Here is a 24956-nt window from a genome sequence, read left to right as displayed (position 1 = left end):
CTGACAGTGCTTCCTAAAGGACACAATGCACTGCCTTGGGGATGCAAGAACTGCCAGAGGAGATGGGGGGGATATAAGGAGTTTTCTGCAATCAGAAACAATACATCTTCAATGGGAAGATGAAGGGAAGAGTTGTGCTTGATTGAGAAAATGACAGGAAACAAACCACCATGGTTTAATGCTAACATACCTGCAAATACTTGCAATAAGACTAACTAGAGAAAATGAGAGTGGAATCTAGACTTCATATAATACTGGTACGCTGATCACTGGATTTAAAACCAAAAAAGAGATATACTAAGAATCTAGGGATAAGCAAACAGAAGATTAGTCCTTCACCAAATATCAGTCTTTAAAATATATTGTGTAAAACACTTTGGATTGATTAGTTAACTTTGAAATGAGCACTCAACAAAAGAAGAAAAAATTGGTCTGTCCTAACTGAAATAAAGTTACTCTAGTTAATAGGGAGTCCTATTTCTGAAAATCAGTTCCCATAAGCTGAATTTCAAAGGGTAGATGTTGACCTAAATCACTTTCTTCTAAGTCTTTCACATAGGAAGATTTTTCAAATAGTTGAAATATGTGATCTCATAGCCTAAGCTCTACAGTGACTTAAAATTACATTCCATTACACATTTCAAATAACCACGGTTTCTAGAGCTTGTGTTCATCCCAGTTTTCATCCCTACATTGTCAAAACATAGGAAAACTTCTCTTTTTTTTTAAGCACAAGACCAATCCTTGAAAATAATCCTTGTGTTAAAGGCACAGCATAGACTCCTGAACCCCTGCTTGACTCTTTTGATAGCTGGTATACCAGTAAAAACCCCAAACACTAAAGAGAGGAAGGCAGCACATTAGTTCTAAATATACGTAACAAATCACACTCACATTAACTGGCTGTTCATTCTTCAGGTATCTACATTGGCAAGTGTCCTTCTAGTAATGAATTAGCAGTTAATTTCTTACCTAAATAAATACAGTGGTAATGATCAACCAGAAGTTACCTGCATTTTTCCTGTTTTGTCTAGATCTGACCAAATGTAATCAGCTTATAATTATGTTAAGTAGTTTGCCTAGCATGCTATTTATAAAACCGATTAGATGCTGCTAAGTAGAGCAGGCAACAGTTTAACACTTTATCTTGATGTTGAAAGCAGAGGCTAGAGGAAGGGGAGAGGGAGCTAGGACTGCAGAGAGAACAAACACAACTCAGAAAACTTCAGAAAGATTACTACATTTTAAGGACACAAATCTATTGTGTTATGCACATTTGAAATATGTGTGTTAGTTGGTTAAACAGCACATATTTAATTTTTGAAGTTATTACTAGTAAATATTTGATTACTTAAGTAATTCCAAACAAGGGAATAGTCAGCCACAGTGACTACTGTTAACTCTTCCTGGAGAAAGAAAAATGGCATTGCCCTGGTTTGGGAAAGAGAAAATCCAGGTTGGAGGAAAAAGAAAAAAAAAAAAAATCACAGAATCTTAAGGGCTGGAAGGGACCTCAAAAGCTCATCCAGTGCAACCCCCCTGCCAGAGCAGGACCACCTAGAATAGGTCACACAAGAACTCATCCTGGTGAGTTTGGAGTGTCTCAGAGAAGGAGACTCCACAACCCATCTGGGCAGCCCCTTCCAGCGCTCCCTCACCTCAACAGGGAAGAAGTTTTACCTTGTGTTTCTTTGGAACCTCTTATGTTCTAGCTTATCCACTGCTGAGGCCCTGGCCTGAGGTTAAGCTAACCGAACACGATGTGAAAAACTAAGGGATATGACATAAGAAATTACTAGATGTAACAGGTAACATGGTAACCAAAGCTACAGATAGCACTGTGAGGGATGGTTGGATTTCACAGACAGTTAGAAGGGAGTTAAGTGAGAAACAGTCAAACTTCACAGTAAATTGAAAGGGGACCTTTAAGGTATTTGGGGTCTTCAGGGACGTAGAATTTGCAACACCAACAGTACTTCACTAACTATAGCTGTTACATCATAGAAGGCCAAGATTCCCTATAAAATGGTATATCAGAAACATCAAATTTCAGTCACTAAACAGGACCAATAGGGGAAAAAGTAAACCGGGATGGATTATTTATTTCAGAGGACACTGGGATTGAAAAAACAAAACAACAAAACAATCAAAAAACCAAGAGCTACAAGGATGGCAAAAGGAGGGTCAGGAAAGAGGAAAATGGATAAGCTATGCAAAACATGACCAGTGCTGTCTGGTGCAGTCCTGCCTTAATCACCACACCTTAATTAGGACCATCAACCAAATCACTTGCTCTGATCATATTACATGAGTCAAACTTGCTTGTGCAATCAAGAAAAGGGAGGAAAGTGCCAGGGTGCTTCCCCTGGCTGACAGGAAGACACTTGGTTGGACAGATCCAATAAACTGGTTATCCCCATATCAGTGTTGGTTTCAGGTCTGTCTGCACCTGCCCCCTATTCCATAACACAGGCTGCCACAGACTGTCTTTGACAAACTGCTTAGGTTTAACTCATTTCCTCATTTATATAACAGACTTAATACTGCTTTTCTTCTTCAGGAACTTTTTTGCAGTGTTAGTAACAAACCAAGAAAATCAACAGTTTAACTTATTTAAGCTCTTAATATTTATCTCTTGCTACTTTATCTTTTAGCTGAACAGGAAGCTCAAGAATTGAAGGTTCTGACTTTTCACATGTACTGCTACAAGTTGAAATTTGATTCTGAGAAGTAATGCCTTGTTTTTTTCAAGTAAATGAATGGCAGGAAATTGATACCTTTCATACAGAGCAACAGGTAAGGAAAGGATAGGACAAGACTGAAAGGAAGAGAGAGGGAAAAACAGCTTCTAACTTTCCAGTTACAGGAAATGAATAATCAAAAAACCAGAGCAAGGGACTGAAAGAAACAACAATTTAATAGTACTTACTAACAACTTACTCCAATTGTTTGTAGAGAATAATAAGCACAATTTTATTTGAACCAATTCTCCAAACACACACACACTCTTTGTTCATCACCAACAGTTACACTGACAGTCAATAAATCTAGTACAAATTTGCAACTTCCTGTCAAAGATTAATGTTTCTTTAAAAGATAAAAATAAAGGGATTAGATTATATATGGGGGGAAAATAATTTAAAAAAGTTTATCCTTTATGCTAATTTATATTTATAGCAATTGGTTTTATTTACCTTTTTGTTTTCTTGTAGTTTTCCAGCTGTAACGTCTGCATACATTTGTATCTTTCCAATTCACATTGTTCACATAGGTCCTCAAGACACAACAGATGATTCTCCATTTCCTCAAAGTTTGCCTCTAGCTGGGCTATAAGAAATACTTATATGAATATCAAATTGTATCAATGGATGGACAAGTCACCTGAACAGAAATAGGAATTCATAAAGGTACATAATTAACACGGCAATAATGACACAAAATGGCTCACAAAGATAAACAAATTTTGTTCCATATCATGTAATAAAGAGAGACACCAAAGTCACATTAAAGGAAATCTATCAGAGGTTCCCTTTGTAGTAACATGCTGAATTACTATACTTGACACGGCATCTTGGTCTCACAGGCTTGTGGTTTATAATCCAGGAAAAAAGAAGCATCCAAGAATCATGATTTCATTTTCCTTCTTGGACACGCTGTCTCTTTAGTCCTTCCTGCCCAGTTCTAATCTAAGGAACAAAGCTGTGCTGATTGAAACTTGAACTTAAATTATTTAGCTGAAGCAAAAGTAAAGCATGGTGGGAGAATTTTAACTTTCACATGACCTCATGATAACAGAAGCACCAACTTTGAAAGTTTCCTCTGAAGGCAGACCCTTTACTAACAGGCAAATCTAGAGATTTAGCTATTTTACATGCCCGTGCACTTCAAAATATGTAAAACTTCCTTATCCTTTAATCATAATTGCTCAGAGTCTCAACTTAGAATATATCATACCTATGAAAAGCTCTGAGAAACCTTATGGTATTGTTTACCCTGATTTGAGTAGAAATTTGGACTAGAGAACTCCTGAGGTCCCTCATGTCCTGAATTATCCCATGTGAATCTTGTGCCAAAGGATCACTCTCTCTGAGGGTTTTCGATGCATATTCATATGTTCAGCTCAAATTACTTAAGATTTTTTAGTCCCTAACAAGTCAGATACTGTTCCACAACAGTCAGAAAAGGAAACATGAATCACATAATCGGCAAAGATTTCCTTAAATTATCTATCTGTATACAGATCACTTGTAAGGGAAAAAAGAAAAGGGAGCTGGTCATTGATGTAGAAACAAGTCTGAGGGGAAAAACATTTTCAGATTTACAGACTGGTGTGGAACATGCATTGTTTGTTTACCACATAGTCAACCTTCTCCACAAAATCCAGATGTATTCAAAGAGCAATATCATGACTACAATTATGACTGGTGGTCCCTTTTTGCTTAAGAAATGGACTTTTAGAGTGCATTAAAATCCAAATGTCTGCATTATGCTAACTTGCTTTTCAGAATGATTGCTCACTCACTAATTTGCAAAATTCACAAACACAGTAGGGCTCAAGATAATTTAGTAAAAGTAGCTATCAACCACTGTTTTTTCCACTTAAAGACCCCACCACCTGCTTTGCTGTACTTGCTATTGAAATAACATTAAAAGACAACAACAAAGAACAGGAAAATAAAGATGAAGAAATTCTAGAGGGCAACCGGTTCCTAAGCACTAGCACTTGAGCAGCCTCTAGTGGCAACTGCAGAAAACACTGTGCTTGCGAAGCAGTGGAATCCCACTTCATTGGAACACAAATTTTTCAGGTTTCATAATCTTTTTTTTGTTCCTGAAGTGAAAGAAAACTTAGTTGTATTTCATAAAAAATAAGTGGAAGACTAGCACCCCAGCAATAGCACCAGCATTGGTTGTGAATTAAGACATGAGATTATATGCACTATGCATCAAAAGGAAGTTCCAAACAAAGTTAGGTATTTAATCCTTTTGAAACTTACGACTTAATGCTTTGAACAGCTCTTACCTACAATCACAGATAAATAAGATCATGCCTTAAGAAAGTATGAAAAAAAACCCCATGACATCTGGAAATTAATTTCCAGTTTACGATTCACAGTGAGAACTAGAAGGAATCCGTCCCAGAAAGTCAGATAACATTCTAAAGAATACCTGCAAGACAGTCACAGAATCACAGAATCTAAGGGTTGGAAGGGACCTCGAAAGATCATCCAGTCCAACCCCCTTGCCAGAGCAGGACCACCTAGAGAAGGTCACATAATATTCTAAATACCTGCAAGATAATATTCTAAAGAATATCTGCAGGAATACCTGCAGCTTTTCAAGAAATGCCAGAAACAAGAGGCCAGGCAACAATCATCTCGCTCTGAAACAGCATTGCTATGAAGAGAAAAGCATCTCCTCCTTTTCCTGTTTTAAGGAGGATATAAAAAAAGAAGTATCTTTAGATAAAGAATTTTCCTGTATGGTAACATGCCCCACTTGGTACAAACAGAAATTTGTATTAAATAAATGAAAAAATAACTTGTTCTGCTCTAGATGGTCCTGCTCTGGCAAGGGGGTTGGACTAGATGATCTTTCAAAGTCCCTTCCAAGCCTTAAGGTTCTGTGATTCCTCGGGTGACATCATTCCAATTATATTGCTTTGGTCTTTATTTCTTAAACTATCACAACAACACTATTACAAGTTTCACTTCTCAGTTTTATTTATGTTATGTTAATGTTTGATCAGATGACATTATGTTGGATTATCTTCCATCAGTGGTTAGCAGCTACTCGGGTATTTTAAAGTATTTACCTACAATTCAAGAATCATAAAAAACAATTTTGATCCTGAAAACACTTTCTTACTATTTATTTCTTTTTATGTATTTAGAGCTCTAGTACCACTCAATTTTTATTTGTTTTCAAAGAAAATACCGTAAATCCAGCTAATATCATAGCATTTGGATGAAGTTACAGTAGCTTCCCTGCTGAAACCACAGAGCAGGTACAAGAGGATATTTTTCCTCCTATATCCTGAGAAACAGACTCCAGTAGTCAGAAAAAGACTCTAGAGCCCAGGCTCTAGTAATGCTGTTTAGGTTGGACTTACCATCAATCAACAGCTTCCTTGTGTGAACCTGACTGCTCTGTACCCTTGAAGAGGAACTAGAGACTGATAAAGAGGGGACCTCCTTCCTTAGAAGTCCCAAAGGCTGAGTGGTTGTTAAATTAGCATGAAGTCAGTAAAAATATGCAGTAACTGGGGGAAAGGTACAGGTGGCAAGGGGAAATGGAGACTCATAGCCTACCTACATAATTTACAGCCCAGACCCAAAAGAAGAGGGCAGACAAAGTGAACTGAGCGTGCATATTCATTTAGATGCTGGGCAAAGAACTGATAACCAAACACTACACAGATTAACAAACCATATGGATTAGAATACAGAACATGCTAAAGTTTTGTGTATACAGGACAGGAGGTACTGTTGGGACGTGTGGCTCTGTGGATTACTTTCTTGCATCCATATCTGTACAAATATGTAATAAAATATTTCTGCTCTGTGTATGTTAGTGTCTCTCACACCAGGTAAATGACCCCCATTTTGGGACACCATATGCCTTTTATAGATACATACCTATATCTTATACAACAACCCTATTTGTTGAAGCATTCTGCCCTAGAGCATACAAAAGAGAAAATCTCTCTGTTGAATGTGGGTATCATGTTTTTCAAACTCCTTGATTTCACATACATCCCCTCAATATTTCCCCTGATTCTCTCAGTAAAAAACAAATTATATTTCAGCTCAAAGAATGAAATTCATAAAAGCAAAAAGTATGTAGTTCTTAAACCATCAGCCACTTAGAAAAACTTCCTTAGTAATAAAATATTACTTTCTTCAGACATTTTCCCAACTGCAAATCATTACTCATTTACAGTAAAAGCTTTTACAGCTCTCCTAACTTGAAAAACAATTTCACAATCAAAAGGAAACCAATAAAAACTGCAGTCTTCTAATAGAATGTGTGCTTTTCATTTCTACACCTCAAAATATTTATCCATCTCTCCTTCAATGGTAGACATTAATGAAAAAGAAACTGTTATTTAAATAATCAAACACAGTTCAGAAATCAAAGTTCAAATACCAGCTCTGTGAAAAATCTTGATTAACATACTGTCTGGTCTTAATTTCCTTTTTACTTGAATAATACCTACTGGTATCCAAATCTCAACACAAGCCACAAGTAATAAATAGATAATAGAAAAGTAATGCCTTATGTTCCCCAAAGACACTGTCTTGACCAAAGAGACAAGTTGCTGCTCTTTTTCCTCCTAAAAGTACTGCATTAGAGGCTATCTACAAACTTATGAACTGAACAAAATTTAAGTACTGTAATCTTCGAACACAAGATATTGATGGAGCTATATACTGCATTATTAAACCCAGAAAAATATTGGACATATTTATAAAGAAACTTAAAACTAAATATACTTCATTAAAACTTTTTCCCCTGCCAAACAAATACCCCAAATATGGGGTATTAAGTTCTTAAATTAGTTAAAATGTTACCAAAATGAATGTCTTGTAGTTACTGAAAAAGGTATGATAATCACTGTGATCTTATATTTCACAAGTTTTATTACATTTCCTTAATGTCTGAATAAGCCATTAAAAGACTTTAAACTCACTTCTGAAACCAAGGCCTATTTAAAATTTTATACAAGAGGTGATGGGATGAAGCTGGGACACAAAAAGTTCCACTTAAATATAAGGAAAAACTATTTCAGTGTGAGGTGAGGGAGCCCTGGCACAGGCTGCCCAGAGGGGTTGTGGAAGCTCCTTCCTGGACACGTTCCTATGCGACCTGATCTAGGTGAACCTGCTTCTGCAGGGGGGTTGGACTGGATGATCTTTAAAGGTCCCTTCCAACCCCTACCATTGTGGGATTCTATGCAGAATACTTAATGCTTCTCTGAACAAACTGCATTGAATTTTGCAAAGCTAGAAAATGGCAACTTACATACTTGAAATACAATCTGAAAATAATGCATGTCCATCTCATATAAACAAGGATACCTGTCCTAAGCAGTCCATAAAGTTTCTGTTTCCCAAATGGATTTACACACTCACCTTACCCATTATTGGGAAATAATATTTATTAAAGGTTAGGAAGCAATGGCTTTTATCTCTGTTAATATATACCCAGCCTTATTTTCTTTCCAGTCTCATCATTTTAATATTTTCACCCTACATTGGATCTGTCACTTATGTTAATGATCAGCCTTTCTGAAATCAATATCAACTTGATGCATAACATTAGATTTAAAAAAAAAAAAACACAACAGAAACTTGGATTTGGATCAAGCATTGATTTTCTGAAATCAAAACAGATATTTGGGAGAAATGTCTCTGCTCAAAGATGAAGCATATTTCACTGGCAAGCTGATATTTTCTAGAACATCTCAAGTCAAAATTTGCTTCTGTGATGATTAATATGATTAATATGCTGGACTTTGAAAGGGCAGTAACTGTCCTTTTCACTCTTACATAAGAGTAAATTTTTCTTCAAGGTTTTTAACAGCAGCTACAAAACATTGTGTAACACAATAAATTTATCAAATGAAGCTGCAGACTTTTTACTTCAAGTAATGGATGACATAAGTGCCTAAGCTAAAGAGGACTGTGTCTTGTAATACACAACAAAAGCTGAAAAATCTGTATATGACTCATAACAATTTTAAAGTCAGTCACTAAAAAGACTCATTTCTATTATCTGAAACTTCTTTTCTCAAAAGCAGACAGGTTTCAAAATAAAAGGATTAATATATTTATTAGAAGTGTATCATGTCACAACACAGAACTATTACTTTCCTGGAATGATGAGGATTAGCCAAATTATATCTTGGATGTACAACCCAGGACACAGCAGTTTATATTTCTGCATTTACTTTTTCTACCCCCCTCCTCCTGAATGTATATTTAAAATTCACAGCCACAGTATTAATCATCTCTTGGAAAAGTGAATACAGTTTACATTTATAAAAAACAGATAATTCAGATGACTAAAATCTAACAACAGTGAGCAGAGTATCACAGTAAATTTCTGCTAAATCACTTCCAGAAGTGTAGGTGTTTACTTTGGTAAGATTATACCTTCCTCTTCAAATAGACTCTCTCAAACAAAACTCAAAACAACAGAAAAATTCAAAAAACTTACCGTGCCTAAGAGGAACTAATAAAAATCTTCAGGTGAATTACTTAAAATTTGACAAGGTAACACTAGATTTGGTCCAAATCCCACAACCTTAGCAGCTTTCAAAAGTCATCAACTTTCCCAAGCAGACTGGTGAATGCTTCCTTAAATCTTACTCACATAGTATCAAAGATATTCCAGAGATTGTGAGCCTCCAAGTAATTCTACAGTCAGGGTAAGATTAATTCTTGTTCATTAAACTACAACATTGGGAATGAGAAGGTAACCTCAATTCATCAAGACTTACAGCATTTGCAGTTATGAATTATAAAGAGAACTCCATTAGTTTATATTACATTGTTTATTTTTGGTCTACCAATGGACTGCATCATTTTGTTCACAATGATCTTGAACTCTGTATTAAAATAAATCATTATTTGAATTATTTCCTTAGAAAATAGCTGAGCTTTTCAAACAGCCATCACTAAATGGATACCACACGTGACAGAGCCTTGCTAAATAAGAAAATTGGAATAAAAAGTGAATTATATCCCCTGGTTCAGAAAAAAAATAGACAAGTTATTACCAGCCTACCCAGGAAAAAAAGTCGATTTGTGCATATCCTCCACCAGCATAAATTAGCCTTTAAACACAGAAAAGAACCTTCCTTTTTCTTCACATCAGATGCCATCACACAAATCCAGCCCATCCCACAAGGGCTGGAATTATATTAAGAATTTCTGCATACTTCCCAGCTACTGTAGGAATAGTGCAGGCAGAGTCCACGGGGAACTTAGCAGCTACTACCTACGTACAGATAGCTTTTCAAAACTTTGATGTGATGCAACTTGAACAGATTTTCATGGAGGCCTACTGATGACAGAACACAGTACTTTTTGAACGCTGCATCTTTGCTTCAAGGCTCAGTACCACCAGAGCTTTGCAGAGACTGGGAGGCCAGAACTTTATATCCTAAGTTCATTTTCAGCAGTGGATCAAACGTTTTGTGTGAGAGATTTCCATAAGTAATGCACTAAAAGATTCAACTTTTAAATTAAATGAACAGGTTAATATTTGCTAAGTTTGATGAACTGGAACCCATGTAACCAGGATGAGGTATTTGGTAACCTTAATGTGCAACATTGCTAGTTTCACTCAGCTGTAAATCACTTCAGAGTGGCTTAACCTTGTAAACTAACTTAAACTATGGATGCTAGCCTTGAAACCAACAATTGCTCTTCACAAAAAGTTTATACCTCAAAAGTATCTCAAGCCAGGTAAATTTCTTGCTTCCCCTCACACACCCAAATGATTACTTAAATTCTTGTATAAAATCACAGAGACTCAATAAGAGAGAAATAATTACATACTTGAGTATTCACACTCTTTACAAATCCTTAAGAATTTAAAAAGACTTTGAGAATAATTTCAACTGTTCACACGGATTTATGCAGCTGCTATACTTTTTTTTTCCTCCCAAATAAAGACACATACAATATTTTAATTGCAAATTAAGAGCAACCACTACCAGATTTGCTCTTTTACAAAACCAGTTTGTTTAAGAACAACTGTTTTATAACAGAAAAGATGTGTTTGGGAAGCAAAATTACATATTATAATTGCAAAGTGCACAACAGCTGAACTTCAGTCTAATCATCTGTAACTGACTGGTGCTTTTATTATATCTATAAAACCTTACCTAGGCTTGCTGTGAGACATTCCAGATCTGACAAAAACGCAGGTATCTGTTGGAGCTGATCCTGTAGTTCCGCCAGACTGTTCCTTTTCTTCTCCCAATGTGCAGAAAGCATCACAACTTCACTATCCACCAGCTGAAACAAACATTCTTTACTTGCAGATTTATGAACCTACTTACAGCATTCTGAGTTTTTTAGAATTCTCACATATGCAAGCATAAGGTCAGCACAGCAATCTTACAGCAGAACCACATCTGCACTCCTCAAGTAAATATACAATGTATTCATAAAAGCCCCTATAGTAAGAAACATTTAGATCAAAATGCATTGATCAAATCAAGATAAAAAGTTATGTCAGTATACTAACCAATGTAGGAAATATTTTATGGATGCATTGTTTAAAAGTATTATTTGTATAGGTCAAATTCTATGAAAACCAGCAAGATCAAGATCCTGGGTAATAAATGTTTCCTTTCTATATGATACTTGAGATGATTCAATTACAGTTCCTCTGCTCTTCATTCCTCGTCTTGCACATAACTGCAGCCCATGGCTGTATCTGCATTCTGGATTCCTCAGTTGTTCTGTAGAATTTAGTGACAGAAATGGAAAAAGTCTAAATCCGAAGCAGCAGTATGGAGTATTACTTCTTCGTGACTTTCAATGTTCTGGATCCAGCTGGGATGGAGTTAATTTTCCTTGTAGCAGCCTATATGGTATTGTGTCTTGGATTTCTGACAAAAGCAGTGTTGGTAACATCATTTTGGCTATGGCTGAATAACATTTGTATAGTCAACTCTTTCTCTCTCTTGTTCACTTATCCCTACTAACCCTACAGCAAGCAGGCTGGGTGCAGGAAAGAAGCTGTAAGAGGATACAGATGGAACAGTTGACCATTGCCCAGACAGGTATTTCATACTAAGCTCAATAATAAAACCTAAATAAAAACTTGTTCTTCCAAGGTAACCATTGCTCTGAGACTGGCTGCACATCAGTCTGTTTGTGGAAGCTGTGACTGACTGCTTTTACATCACTTGTTTGTCTTTCAATTATTAAGCTGCTTTTACCTTGAATTGTAAGTTCTCATTTTTGTTCCTCTTCTGTACCCTGTGCCACTGGTGGGTGAGTGAACGAGTCTGTGTGAGAGCTTACCTAGTGGCCAGGGTCAACACAGTACACTGGCCCTAAAAATTTTATCTTACAATTATTTTCACATTTTAAAACATTTTGAAAGTGTGTTATTGTTATTTTTTCTCACCTCTCCAGCTTTTGCACAATCTTTGGCTCCTTTGTGAAGGGCAGCCCAAGCATCTTCATATCTGAAAAAAAGATAAATGACTATTTTTATTGTATTATCCTTACAAAGGAAGAAGATTTCACAGATATCACTGTACTTATATTTACAGGGACCACCAGAAATGACAGTGTAATAACTGTACAGTCATCTTTCAAATGTTGCTTTTCCTCCAGAACTTCTGTTTCATTAACATGATGATACTTAAGGATTGGGGAAGCTTTAAATAGTTTTATCATTTGGTAACTAACCCCACTCTACTCACTGCAGAGCATCCAAAAAACCTATTGTAACAACTTCGTTTTCTTATAACTAATCTAAAAGTTATTTCTGATATTACAAGAACCACACACTAACAAAGAAATGGGTCATACCTGCTCAGTAACTCCAGTCCAGGAGAAAACTCTGGCAAACACTGAACAGTTCTATAAAACACAATGTAAATATACAAATATTGTCAATGAATAGAAGGTTGTTATAAAAAAATGTGTGCACCCAGATTTTCTTTAACAAGAGCATCCTAAATCAATGCTATATATTGATATATAAGTACCTCTGCCTGCTTTTTTTTGCTTCTCTCGATTTGTCACCCAAAGTCTTCAACCTGTAAATCAAAATACAAAAGAGTAAGATGCATCCAAAACCAGAGAACTTGTTTGAATGTGTTGTTAATTCCAGTCTATTATAGTTAATTTTGTTTCAGATTATTTCACAAATAAATCAAATTTCACTTAGTTTGTGAAGACTGTTGTATGAAACTATTTCCATCTACACTGCTTCTAAATTTTTAGATTTTTCTTTATCAAGCAACAGGCTATTAAAAGTTTAATAGGGTTTATATATCCATGGCATCCAGTTCTTGATACTGTTTATTTAGCAGACATGTTTGAAAGATCTGCATAGAAATAATCAATCTAACTCTGAAGAACGCCTTTTACAAGAAGGCCTAAGTGCCAAGAAAAAGAATGACAGTCCAATGGAAATACATTTGTACCCACTTACCATAACCCTGGCAAAACAAAACTAGTACAAGCACAACTTTTTCTTCTGCCAGCTATCAGAATCTCCAGCAGCATCATCACAGTGTGCTGCTACTGAACAAATCTGAGGTTTGTTTCACCTATGGTCAATTTCAAACTGACATTTGAAAAACATTTGAAACTTACTCTTTTTCAGTCTACTTGTGTTTGCTAGCCAAGTTGACACAGCAGAGCAAGAACCAGACCCTCCTGCTAGTCTCTGACAACCAAGATGATTGATGTCTTCAGCCTTTATGCTCTTTGGACTTCCAGCTGTCCAGGACAGCAAGAGTTAGAAAGAAAGAACACACAGCCACGAGCAAGATGGAAAAGAGCTATGAGCTCCAAAAGTATCCTCCTGACATGACAGAAAGATATATAATCCTGAGTGATCCAGTGACTGAGAAACACTCCTAACAAAGACCTTCAGGCTGTGTCTAGGTTGATCCCAATCACTCCTCAAGTCCTGATGATCACTAATTGTCAGGAATTCAAAGAAATCTCAAAGCTCTACAGCAAAATAGGTGACTGACAATTTGAGAAAACAGAAGCTAATGCAGGTCTCTGCTCCTTAATAGAGCGCTCTTCATAAAAGTCAAGCCAAGTAGCAACAACCACAGCACACTGAGGAACAAAAACCCTGTTGCAACAAGGTCTGCAATTTGCCCTCTGTCATGTTCCCCAGTATTCACCCCAGCCTGAAACATCAGAACTCCTCTGCGCACAGGGACTGAAGGAAATGCTGGATCACAACTACCACTTTTCTTTCCACAATATCTGCCAAGCAGTCAGAAGCAAAGTTTAAAGGATTTATCACTAGACTACCCAATATTGGCTTACTTTCAACAGTGTTCTCTGTACAAAGTTAAAGGAGTGCAAGCCACATCACTCTAGGAAGCAGAAGCACGCAAATTATTGCCTGAGCACAAACACAGTTCACTTTTCTGGGGTCTTTTTCCTCCTCCTGAAAATGATTGCTTGCAGGTAGATGGGTCAAATCTAGATACCTCACTCATTGGAAAGATGCACTGAATTAGTCATGAGATACAGCTGAGCAGGGGAAAGAAAAGGTCATTGTACACAGAAAGGCCAATAACTCTAAATTGCTTTCTTCAGAGCACACAACCCCAGATTGAATCTCTTTCAGATGTACACAAACATTCCCCTATTTCTTTGGAAGTTATATTCTTTCCTTAGAATGCTTGGAAAAACTGTTTCAAGAAAGCCAACTGTTCCACTATGAAAGCATTCATGTGTGTTTAACAAGTTGTCCATAACTGGCCCAACATTCTTGACACCAGAAATACTTTCTTTGGGATCTGACTATTCTGAACTAAAGTCTTAACAGGACAAAAGGACTTCTATTACCACCTCGGTGGGGCAGGGAATGGAGTAATCCATAGTATTCTGGCAATTGTGGTTGCACAGTCTAAGAAAGGAAAAGGCACAAACCAGAACACGGCACAAACCAGAACACGGCACAAACCAGAACAAGTTGTGTTCTGATCTAAACAATGCTCTTGACAGGCTCTGCAATACAGTACCTAACAGCAGCAAAGACTACATTGCAGATGAAAACAACACTTAAAGACAAGAATCTCCAAGAAGGGCACACTAACAGAGCTACTAAAACACAAAGATGGAAATGATGAAACCAGAAGCCTTTCTCAAGATGGAACAAAACACTGCAATACAACGGAAAAGGCAAGTTACAAACTACATAGAAACATGTTGACTCCACTGCAGCAATATATGGAGATACAGAGCTAAATGGCCACTGAATCCAGCACATTATGACCTTTCTGGTGTCCTCTTATATGACATGAAAAACACCGTTATCAAAAGAACATTACACTGTACTAAGTAGAGAAGTTTTAAAAGTAACAACAAAACAGAAAGGCAGACAGCAATAAAGCAATGCATTTGTATTTTTTAAGACAATATTCAAGTACTGTTTGCTAAGGTAAGACAGATAACAAGCAATTTATCTGGTTGATTGATAGCTTACTCTATCAATTTCTTTGGACCATCACACACTGGTGCAAATAGGTCATTATAAATTATTTAAAGTTTCTAGGGTACACAGATATCCATCCCTACACATAAATATTTACCATAGGGGTATTATAAGGCAGCCTCCACATTGCCAAGGACCATGAAGTCTTTAAAGGTAATTGATTACAACATGATCTCTCCTGTGGCTCATCATGAGCCAACAGCTCTGCAGCACAGGCATGACCTTGTTCTCCCACCATCCTTTGACTCCTTCCTGTTAATGCTCATTTGGATCACCTGCTTGTACCAAAAAGAGCACTGACATAAGGTCTATCTACCAAACCTCGCGAGGCAACATTGAAAGTGTTTATTCTACTTTTTAACGTAAACAAGGCGCTGTTATTTCCACTTATCCTGCACTTCCTATCCTCAAGTGACAGTAACTCATCTTGCAAGGAAAGAAACACTTCTCATGTGCCAAGCAGAGTACAGCAATGCTCCTTAAGCAATTACGTTAATCTATAAAGCCGTGAAGGTCAGTTACTTCATAAAAAATTCAAGCGCGTTAATTGATCCAATTCTCATCTTCCTCCCTCTCTCAAACAGCAGTCTCTCATTCCCGTGACCGCAGCTGCTTCCAAACAGCAAGGCACCTCCTCCCTTCAACTCCCGACTGCAGCTGCAAGCTACCATCATCACGCAGCTGCCAGGGCTCGCTAGCCCACCACGAGCTGCTTATCCGAAGCGACAAGGGGGTGGGCTACACCCAGGGCCCGCGTTTCCAGACTCCCCCAACACCGATAAGACCACCGCCGCCGCCGCAACTACCCGCGGCCTGAGGGAAGGGCCTCGGCCACGGGCTCCGCCTCCGCCGTGTCCTCCTCTTCCTTCCCTCCTGCCGGGACAGTCCCTGGTCACCTGCTTTCCCCTGCCCGCCCGGCTACAGCTCCTTTCTCCCGCTCCACCCACCGCCGCCAGGCCCGGAGCGTTATACTTACCCGGCGGCGAGGTCCTGCTGGACGCTCAGCAACCGTTCCCGCAGTGTCTCCAGCATCGTCCCGGCCTTCTCGGGCTGCGGAGGCCCCACAGCACCGGGACGGCGGGGCGGGCGCGGGGCGGGCGAGGGGCGGGCGATGGGCGGGCGATGGGCGGGCGATGGGCGGGCGATGGGCGGGCGAGGGGCGGGCGAGGGGCGGGCGAGGGGCGGTGCTCAGCCTTCACCCCCCCCTTCGGGGCGGTGCTCAGCCTTCACCCCCCCCCTTCGGGGCGGTGCTCAGCCTTCACCTCCCCCCTTCGGGGCGGTGCTCAGCCTTCACCTCCCCTTCGGGGCGGCACCAGGCGCGGCGGGAGGCTGTGGGGGGCATCCCTCGCGCCCGGCGGAAGGCCCGCCCGCCATTTTCCGGCGGGGTTTTGGCGGGGTGGGGCTCGGCGCGCGCCGCCTCAGGGGGCTGAGCGCGCGGTGGGCCTCCTGAGGGGAGATGGAGGACGCTTTCGTTTTGCTTTCCCAGGTCTTCGATTAGAGCCGGCTAGGCCGCTTCAAGGATAGACTTTGAGAAGCTATGCGGAACCCTGAAGTTGCAGCTAGAAGCTTTTTAATAGACGGCAGTAAGCTCCTCGGCAGATGGGGACTCTGACCTTATTAATGATTTAGACATCAGCAACGTAGGAGCAACCTCGTGCTTTGCAACAGAATCTTAACAAGTATGGAAAGCAAAACCCCTAAGTCTCTCAGGGATTGCTGTGATAATGTTTCAAAGCCCTAGAAAAAGCGGGAGTTGAACTTGAGGTTTGTCTATGTGGCCTACCACTGTTTTCTTTCGTACGAGGAAAGGCTGTGAGAACTGGGGCTGTTTAGTCTAGAAAAGAGGAGACTGAGGGGAGAGCTTATTAACATTTATAAATATCTAAAGGGTGGGTGTCAGGAGGTTGGGACATCCCTTTTTTCTGTTGTAGTAGCAACAGGACAAGGGGTAATGGGACGAAGCTGGAACACAAAAAGTTCCCCTTAAATATAAGGAAAAAACTACTGTGAGGGTGAGGGAGCACTGGCACAGGCTGCCCAGAGGGGTTGTGGAGTCTCCTTCCTTGGAGGTCTTCAAGATCTGCCTGGACATGTTCCTATGTGACCTGATCTAGGTGACCCTGCTTCTGCAGGGGGATTGCACTGGATGATCTCTAAAGGTGGCTTCCAACCCCTACCATTCTATGATTCTTTGGAGATTGCCAGGCTTATAGAGATATTAGTCATTCTTTAAAAGAATAACGAAAAACTAGGGAGAGGGGGACTATTAGTTATTACAAATAATAAATAACACACTGAAAAGTTTTAACTTCCAGATACTATCTTTTTGAATAATAATTATTATTAGTTCAGACATTCTTGGGGTGGTTTAAGTGGAATAAGATATTTTTATAACGATTAGCCAGTCAATGGTTATATTTACAATCACAGTAAAAGGAAGAGAGCCTCCTGCCCTGTGTGTTTTCAGTTAATATTTGAGGAACATGGACTCAGGAATTAGATAAATAGAGGAAATCTTAAATTTACATTTAATTGAGACTAATATTGTTACATAAAGCAGCAGAGATGTCAAAGCCAAAACTCTTTATTTGTTAACCTATTCAGTTACAGTTAAAGCTTCCAAAAAAAGCTGTGAAATACTTTGTAGGAGAATGTGTACAGAGAGGGACTGAGGGGTGGGTCAGGCAATACAGCAGAAGTACGTTCGGAGTGGTTTGAGGTACATTCAGTCATCTGGAAAATTGACACTAATCCCATTCACTCTTTGTGTGCTTTTGGAAGAATGTGGGATCTTATAGGTTGTTTCTGATGTGCCTTTTTGAAAATGAGTATTGCTCTGTGGCCTTAATGCAAGTTAAAAATTAAATGCCTGTGAAAAGAAAAATTGGAATGACCATTCCAAGCATTGAAATTGATGTATCTCCCCTCATCTTAAGGTAAGAAAGACTGTTTTCCCTGCAGGCTGCACATGAAGTTCTGTGAAAGAGCATATGACGTTCAGACAGTATTTTTCTCTTGCTTGGCTTAGCAATACTTGAAAGTAGGGACTTCCCATTTCCCTGGATAATTGGCTCTCTGGACTAAGGAAGGAAGGACTCGAATCAACATCATTCTGAGGTATTCACACACATGCATTACAAATACTGACAAAATCTGTACAACGTGGCCTTAAGTAATATATATAGTAAAGGAATTAAAGTTTTCAGAAGACAAGGTGGTGGTTTTAACCTTTGATTTTCACCTTTATTTTGTGAAGACATACGAATTTCATCTGTGTTGCACATTTTCAGTTTTAAGCGGCGACTGTACTCTGTTAGTACACACTTTTAGGCTTCATTGCTTCTTTTACAGTTTAAAAGAAACTATTCAGAGACTTCTGCCTTGTACAATTTTGTTGCTTCCTCTATGTAGAATTTGGCAGAAGAAATGTGTTGAGATAGTGTTAAGTCACAGTAATCCCAGAAATACAGGACTGGAAGAGACTTCTAAAAAGCACATGCTGTGCTTGAGGTATGTGGTGAATTATAAATATGCTGTGTAGAGTTTTAACTGGTTCTTAGAAACGTGGAGGAGTTTCTGCAAGCTCCTGAAGTTATCAGCTCACATGTTTAGCTTGATCTTTTTTGTTTCTCAACTGAGTTGCTAAGTTCCCTTTTTTTTTCATTGTAGTCACTTTCCAACCTTCTTATTGGTCTGATACGGACATTCCCAGTTTGTCCAGGAAGTGCAGAACTATAGCATTTTCCATCACTGAAGCTGGATTACATGGCTTTATTCTGAGCCCTGCACAAGTTTCTAACTTATTGTCATATACAATAGCAATTAATTTAGCAAACAGCATTTATGTAGCGTGACAACTGTTAATCTTGACCAGGTGTAGATTTATTTTTTCAGGCAGCAAATTAAGCTTCCTTCAGGTGTTTAATTGAGCACAGTGCCACCTGAAATTGTTAGTTTTCTAGAAATCAAATTAATGACAAATAACTTTTTAATATCAATGACCTGTTCTGCTCATTTAATAATTAAGTAGTTCACAGCTGGTTATTTGATACTAATTATGACCTGAATTTGAGCCAGGACTTCCTCTTTTTTATTCTGCTTCTCTAATACCGGCACAGGTAAAATCTTGTTCAAGCAATCTGTAAGTGGCTGTAAGCTTTCCATGCTTTGTACATCTGTAAAGAACAGTGATCTGGTAGCAAACAATATTTTAAAGCAAAAAGCATACAAATGCATGCCACTGGATAATACTAATGACAAAGATCAGCAACCCCTTGAGGCACATTATGCTACCTTTCTGTAACAACTTAAGCAGACCAAAGTCTTTTTAATTAACAAAGGCTAAATAAAAGTGTAAATTAAGGTGTCCAGCATTTTGTGCAGGAATTCCGCTGCATGCTGAGAAGAAAGGTTGGTATGTATTGAAGATTTCTGTGCCCAAAGCTTCAGTGGAGTCACATGACGTAAGTGGAAACTAAATTTGAGCGTTACATCATAAGAACTGTCTGTCATAGTCTCACTTATCCTGAGGCCTCATTACCATTTCCAGTAGCTTCTAAGAGCTCCCTTTTTCCAAATTAATCTTTATAGCTTCCTAATAAGAGTTAATTTGGCTCATGCCTGCACTAACTCTTAGGGCTTTAGTGATGTAATAATGATAGAATCATTTCAGTTGGAAAAGACCTTTAGGATCATCAAGTTGCTACCATTAAACTTCCACTGCCAAGCCCACCACTGAACCATGTCCCTCAGCACTTCATTTACACGGTTTTTAAGTCTTTTGAGGGATGGGGACTCCACCACCTCCCAGGGAAGCCTGTGCCAGGGATTAATAACCTTTTCGGTGAAGAAGTTTTTCCTAATCTTTGTTCCATTCACTCCTGGTGTAACGTGAGACCATTTCCTCTTGTCCTGTCACTCCTTACTACTCCTGCCTCTTTTCAGGGAGATGTAGAGAGCGAGAAGATTGGGACTGAAACTGTATTTTTCTATTCTTACTGAAGTTTTCTATCCTTATGTGCTTTTGCGAAGAAAGTATCATTGAAACAGGTCAGCAATGGCTCCAGACTACTTTGACCCATTTTGTCTCTTCCCAAGTGAGTTGAATTAACCTTATTGCTGACATTATCTAAAAGACCAGAAACCAGGATTTTTTCTATCAAGATAGCAACTAGTAGGAAGGATAGTTCAAAAACTAGAATTTGATTTCTTTCACTCTCTTGAAACTTGTGCATACTTAAATTTGTCAAAGTTAATACAAGAGCTTCCTAAAAGAAAGTGAGGTTCATAACTCCAGCAACTGAATGGTGTGCTGATCTTGAGAAAAAGACAAAATATGTGGTGAATGAGCCAGTTCCACTAGAGGGCATGGCTGTGTGTAGAAAAACAAAATAGAGAAAGGCTTGTGTTCATTTCTCTGGAAGTGATCTTAAGCAACACATTCCTGGTAATATATTAAGTACTATTCACAGCTTATTTCATTTCAGAAAGGTGAACATCTTTAGAACCGCTTCTGGTTTGAATGGCATCAGGCTCAATGTGTAGTGTCTACCTGGTATTTGTTATAGTCACAGCAGTACTCCTGTCCCCTGGTTAAGCAAGGTGGTAAGGTCCATGTTACATCATTTTGCTTGTATTTTTATGGACAATGCAGATCACCTTCAGAGAAAAAAGCAGAGACAAGAGCCCCATGTCTCTGCCTTCAAGCAGAGTGCTAGGTTACCCTGTTTCAGATAATGCTTACATTGTCATTACTGTTGAAGTAACTGAGGGGACAATTGATTTCAAAAGAAGCCATGCTGGAGGAAAGAGAATCCCATGGTCTTACAGACAGCAGGTGCCTGTATCAGGCAGGTTTAGCCTGTTAATTAGAAGATACAATTGTGTAAACTGCAGAGCTTGTGTAACCAATCTTGACCTTGCTGTCAAGGAAGCTAAAAAAAAAGTATTAGGTATGAATGACTGCTGTACAATAATATTTGCAGTGTCTAGTAGTTACGTTGTGCCTGCATTTGTTGTTGTGTGTAATTTTACTTGAGTAGGCATTGTATCATAGGATTAGATGTGCCCCTAGGCTAGAAAGCGTAATTGGTTTGTTTGAGGAAAAAGTCCCGTGTTTCCCTCGTTAGTGCAGTGCCAGAAAATAGTGGTGTGACTGTAGCTACACTTACACAGGAGTAGGGGAGAGAACTTTAGAAAAGCTTATGTCTTTTGGAGGTGTTGGGGAGGGACTCCCCTCCTACTGCTGTGTGCTGGGTCAGTGCTAGGAGGCTCTCTACTGGGGTCTCTGTGGTGGTGGAAGTGAAGCAACAGGAATGCTGTCAGCAGAGAAGGGATTGCAAAAATATTAGGAAACTGCTGCAAGTGGATGGGATGTGTCATGAAGCACAAGGGGGTTTTAGTCGAATAAAATACACATTTCCCCAGCGCTTACTGCTCTATTTAAGTTCTGTATTACTTTCAATTTTCTATTAATGTGACCAATTTCTGCTCCCCTGGATGTCAGAAGTATGGTTTGAGGGAAGTGGAATGAGGCCCAGAGTGAGATACTTGAAGGACAAGCATACTATGTGTCAGTTTTATTGATCAGCGGGAATTAGCTCAGCCAAACCCAATTAGGACACAGTTTTAGTTTTATACACACAGACATTATTCGCTCATTATCCAAGTGAACTCTAAAGGGAATTATATTAGACTAACAGAAGAAAATGGCTGTCCCTTTGCTGTTAAGGGAGGAATTTTCTAGATTTGTATTTAGTACTAAACCACTCATTTTACTGACTTCCTCTTACATTAAATTAGCTTTTAGTTTTTTGGGGTTTTTTAGCATTAGCAATATCTTAATCATCAAGTCATTCTGACCTTTCTGGTGACAAATACCATCCCATGAGTTAATTCTAATTGCCTTTTCTTCTCTTTTTTTGACTGTTAACTCCTCCCCTTGTTTGCTTCTCTTGCTTAAGGCAATTTTTGTTGAAGCCTGCTGGCTGACTGCCTAGCATTTGGCTAATAATTCTGTGCAACTTCATACTGTTTCAGTGTTTGAAATGGAATTTTCTTTCTTCAGTTTATTTGGCTTTGCTCTTCACTAGTCCATTATGCATAGAATCTAATCCACTTATGCTGTAAGTAGCTTGGAGATAGAGCTTTCCTTTATTCATCATGTTATGTTTTATTTATTGAGCTTAATTCAGTTTGAATGAAATGAAATAGTCATAATGGTTCTTGCAGTGTTGCAGAACTTTCTTATCACAGTGCATTTTGTCAGTTTGATTTATTTTATCTGTCTAGTTACAGTTGTTGCAACAACACAAAGTTGGTTTACTGTCTACAGTAAAAGTACCTTATCCTTCTCAAAAATGCTCCATATTTCAAATTTCATAGCTTCAGGATGGACCTGAGAGTTGCATAAGTGGGTTTTGATTTAAAATGTTCTCTGCTCTCTCTCATATATATATAAGTAATTTTTTAAGGTATATTTATAATTTGCAAAGCAACTGTTATTGCTAGATATCAAAATGCATTGCATAGACAAATATTGTTTATAGGAAAAACACTGAGACAGAAAGGCCAAATGTGCTTATATAGTTATGAAACTGGCTTTTGAGGTCATTAAAAGTGGGATGTGTCCATTCTGCCCCATTTGAAAGTAAGAGCTCTTCAGTACCAAATTTAAGGCACTATGCTCATTCTGATCTGTATATGTCAGTACACAAAATGGAAAAAATAGATTGGACATGTTTGTTGATAGTATACTGCTGTGAGATATAGTACTAGCTTCTGTAGGGAGACTCCATAGCATGGACTTTGCAGGAATGAGAGGAAAGTTAATGTTTTTCAGACCAAAGCTCTTGACATGCATGGGAGGCGCTTAGAGCCTTCAGCAAAATGTCTGTATTAAATTGAAAAAGAGAAAATACATTGCCTTTAGAGATGCATCTGAAACCTTGCCTTTTCTCAGCAGCAGAGATAAACAACATTTATGGTAGAGTAAGGGAACTTGGTAAGGCTTGAAAATATTACTTCTGTTCTCAGAAGAGTTATGTCTTTCATAACCAGAAACCTTTCCTGGTACATATGCTTTTTTAAGATAGTCCCAGGCTTTCAAATGCTTTAAGAACATCCTTTCTACTGGGAAAAGAGAAAAAAATAAACCTAGACAGAGTGTTTCCATCATTCCTTTACAGCAAGGAATTTTACTTCTTTCAGAAATTAAAGTTCTTTCAGCACAATGTATCAAGCATGGCTTCAGTAACTCATGTATTCAATTTTTAACCGCCCAATCTTATGTCTATATTTACATAGCACTAATAGCCGTGTCTAGTAGCCAAATATGCATTTGTTCTTAGAGGGCAGTTCCATGCCATTTTTGCAGCATGCCTTCAACAGTTGTGTGATTAAACTAAGAGTTTCAACCTGGTTTTATTATTTAGATACATTCTAGACTCCAACAGTATGATAGGGAGCTGCTGGGACTATGAACTGCTCTCAGGTTTTAAACTAGAAACTTGTTTCAGTCTAAAGATTTGTATTCAAGGTCTGTCTTGAACAGTCGAGCTTAGGGTACTTTACTCTTCCATCTCTGAATCTCTGTTAGCATCATAAAATATCAAGTTTTTATTTATTTGTTTGCTTACATATATTCAGCAACCAGCAGCTTCAAACTGCTTCAAATATTCAGATCGGTTTTACCGAGTAAGCAATAAACAGACTTAAACACTGCTTTTTGCATTAGCACTGTCTGTACATGGCAGTAATATTAAAGACTTTACTCACATCTGTCTTGGTGTTGCAAAGTCACCCTGTATGTTTCAATGATATGTTGTACAGGAAGAGTATCTCTTTTATTAATATCATTTACATAATGGGTCCTGTGGACACCAAGTTGACTGTGAGTCAGCAATGTGCCCTTGTAGCGATGGAGGCTGATGATGTCCTGTGCTGCAATAGGATGAGTGTGACCAGCAGGTCAAGGGGAGGTGAGGTCACACCTGGAGTACTGGGCCCACTCCTCAACTCCCCAGTACAAAGAGACATGGACATGCTGGAGGGAGTCCAGTGAAGGACCACAAAGATGGTCAAGGGACTGGAAAATCTCTTCTGTTGAGGAAAGGCTGAGAGCGCTGGGGCTGTTCAGCCTGGAGAAGTGAAGATTGATGAGAAGTCTTATCAATGTATATAAATACTTGAAGGAAGGGTATAAAGAAGACAAACCTCTTTTCAGTGGTGACAGGACCAGAGGCAACAGGCACAAACCGAATAAGGTATGTATACAGAGGAGGTTCCTTCTGAACATCAGGAAACACTTTTTCACTGCTGGCACAGATTGCCCAGAGAGGTGATGGAATCTCCATCCTTGGAGACACTCAAAAGACACACAGACGCGATCCAGGGCAACCCACTCTCAGTGGACCTGCTCGAACAGAGGGTTAGACCACATGACCTCCAGAGCATCCTGCCACCCTCAACCCTTCTGTGATGTCTATGTAATCTTATTTCCTTGGAACACTCCCTTAAGTTTTCAGGTTATGGCCATTTATGTCTTTATTTGTACTTCCTTTTCACTCATATTACAATGTTTGGAAATACCCTGTACATTGAAGACACAAGTCTTTGAAAGCAGAGGTTTTATTTGGAAGACTCAGCTAAAATGAGGATTCTTTTATTCTTACTGTAATACTTAATCTTGCTTTAATCAGACAGTGATACGGTTTTTTGTTCTTTGTCAGTCT

The 24956-nt window shown here is 38.7% G+C and overlaps 1 protein-coding gene across 3 annotated transcripts in view; it reads right to left on the bottom strand.

The window, feature by feature from the left end:
- Positions 1 to 16322, bottom strand: part of DTNBP1 (dystrobrevin binding protein 1) — a 61064-nt gene extending 44742 nt beyond the window's left edge. For all 3 annotated transcript variants that reach the window (XR_009818579.1, XM_061994458.1, XM_061994459.1), the window contains exons 1-6: positions 16202 to 16322; positions 12743 to 12793; positions 12564 to 12614; positions 12154 to 12214; positions 10898 to 11030; positions 3195 to 3327 (exon numbers count right to left, since the gene is read on the bottom strand). Coding sequence is in view for 2 of the 3 variants with exons in the window: in XM_061994458.1 (XP_061850442.1) it covers positions 3195 to 3327; positions 10898 to 11030; positions 12154 to 12214; positions 12564 to 12614; positions 12743 to 12793; positions 16202 to 16257 (485 nt within the window). In the remaining variant the exon portion in view is untranslated. The remainder of the gene's footprint in view (positions 1 to 3194; positions 3328 to 10897; positions 11031 to 12153; positions 12215 to 12563; positions 12615 to 12742; positions 12794 to 16201) is intronic.
- Positions 16323 to 24956: the final 8634 nt, after the last annotated feature.

Source organism: Colius striatus, chromosome 4 (assembly GCF_028858725.1).
Source record: "Colius striatus isolate bColStr4 chromosome 4, bColStr4.1.hap1, whole genome shotgun sequence".
Lineage (NCBI taxonomy): Eukaryota > Metazoa > Chordata > Aves > Coliiformes > Coliidae > Colius > Colius striatus.
Note: the sequence above shows the minus strand (reverse complement) of the source record. Positions and strands in the feature narration are given on the sequence as shown.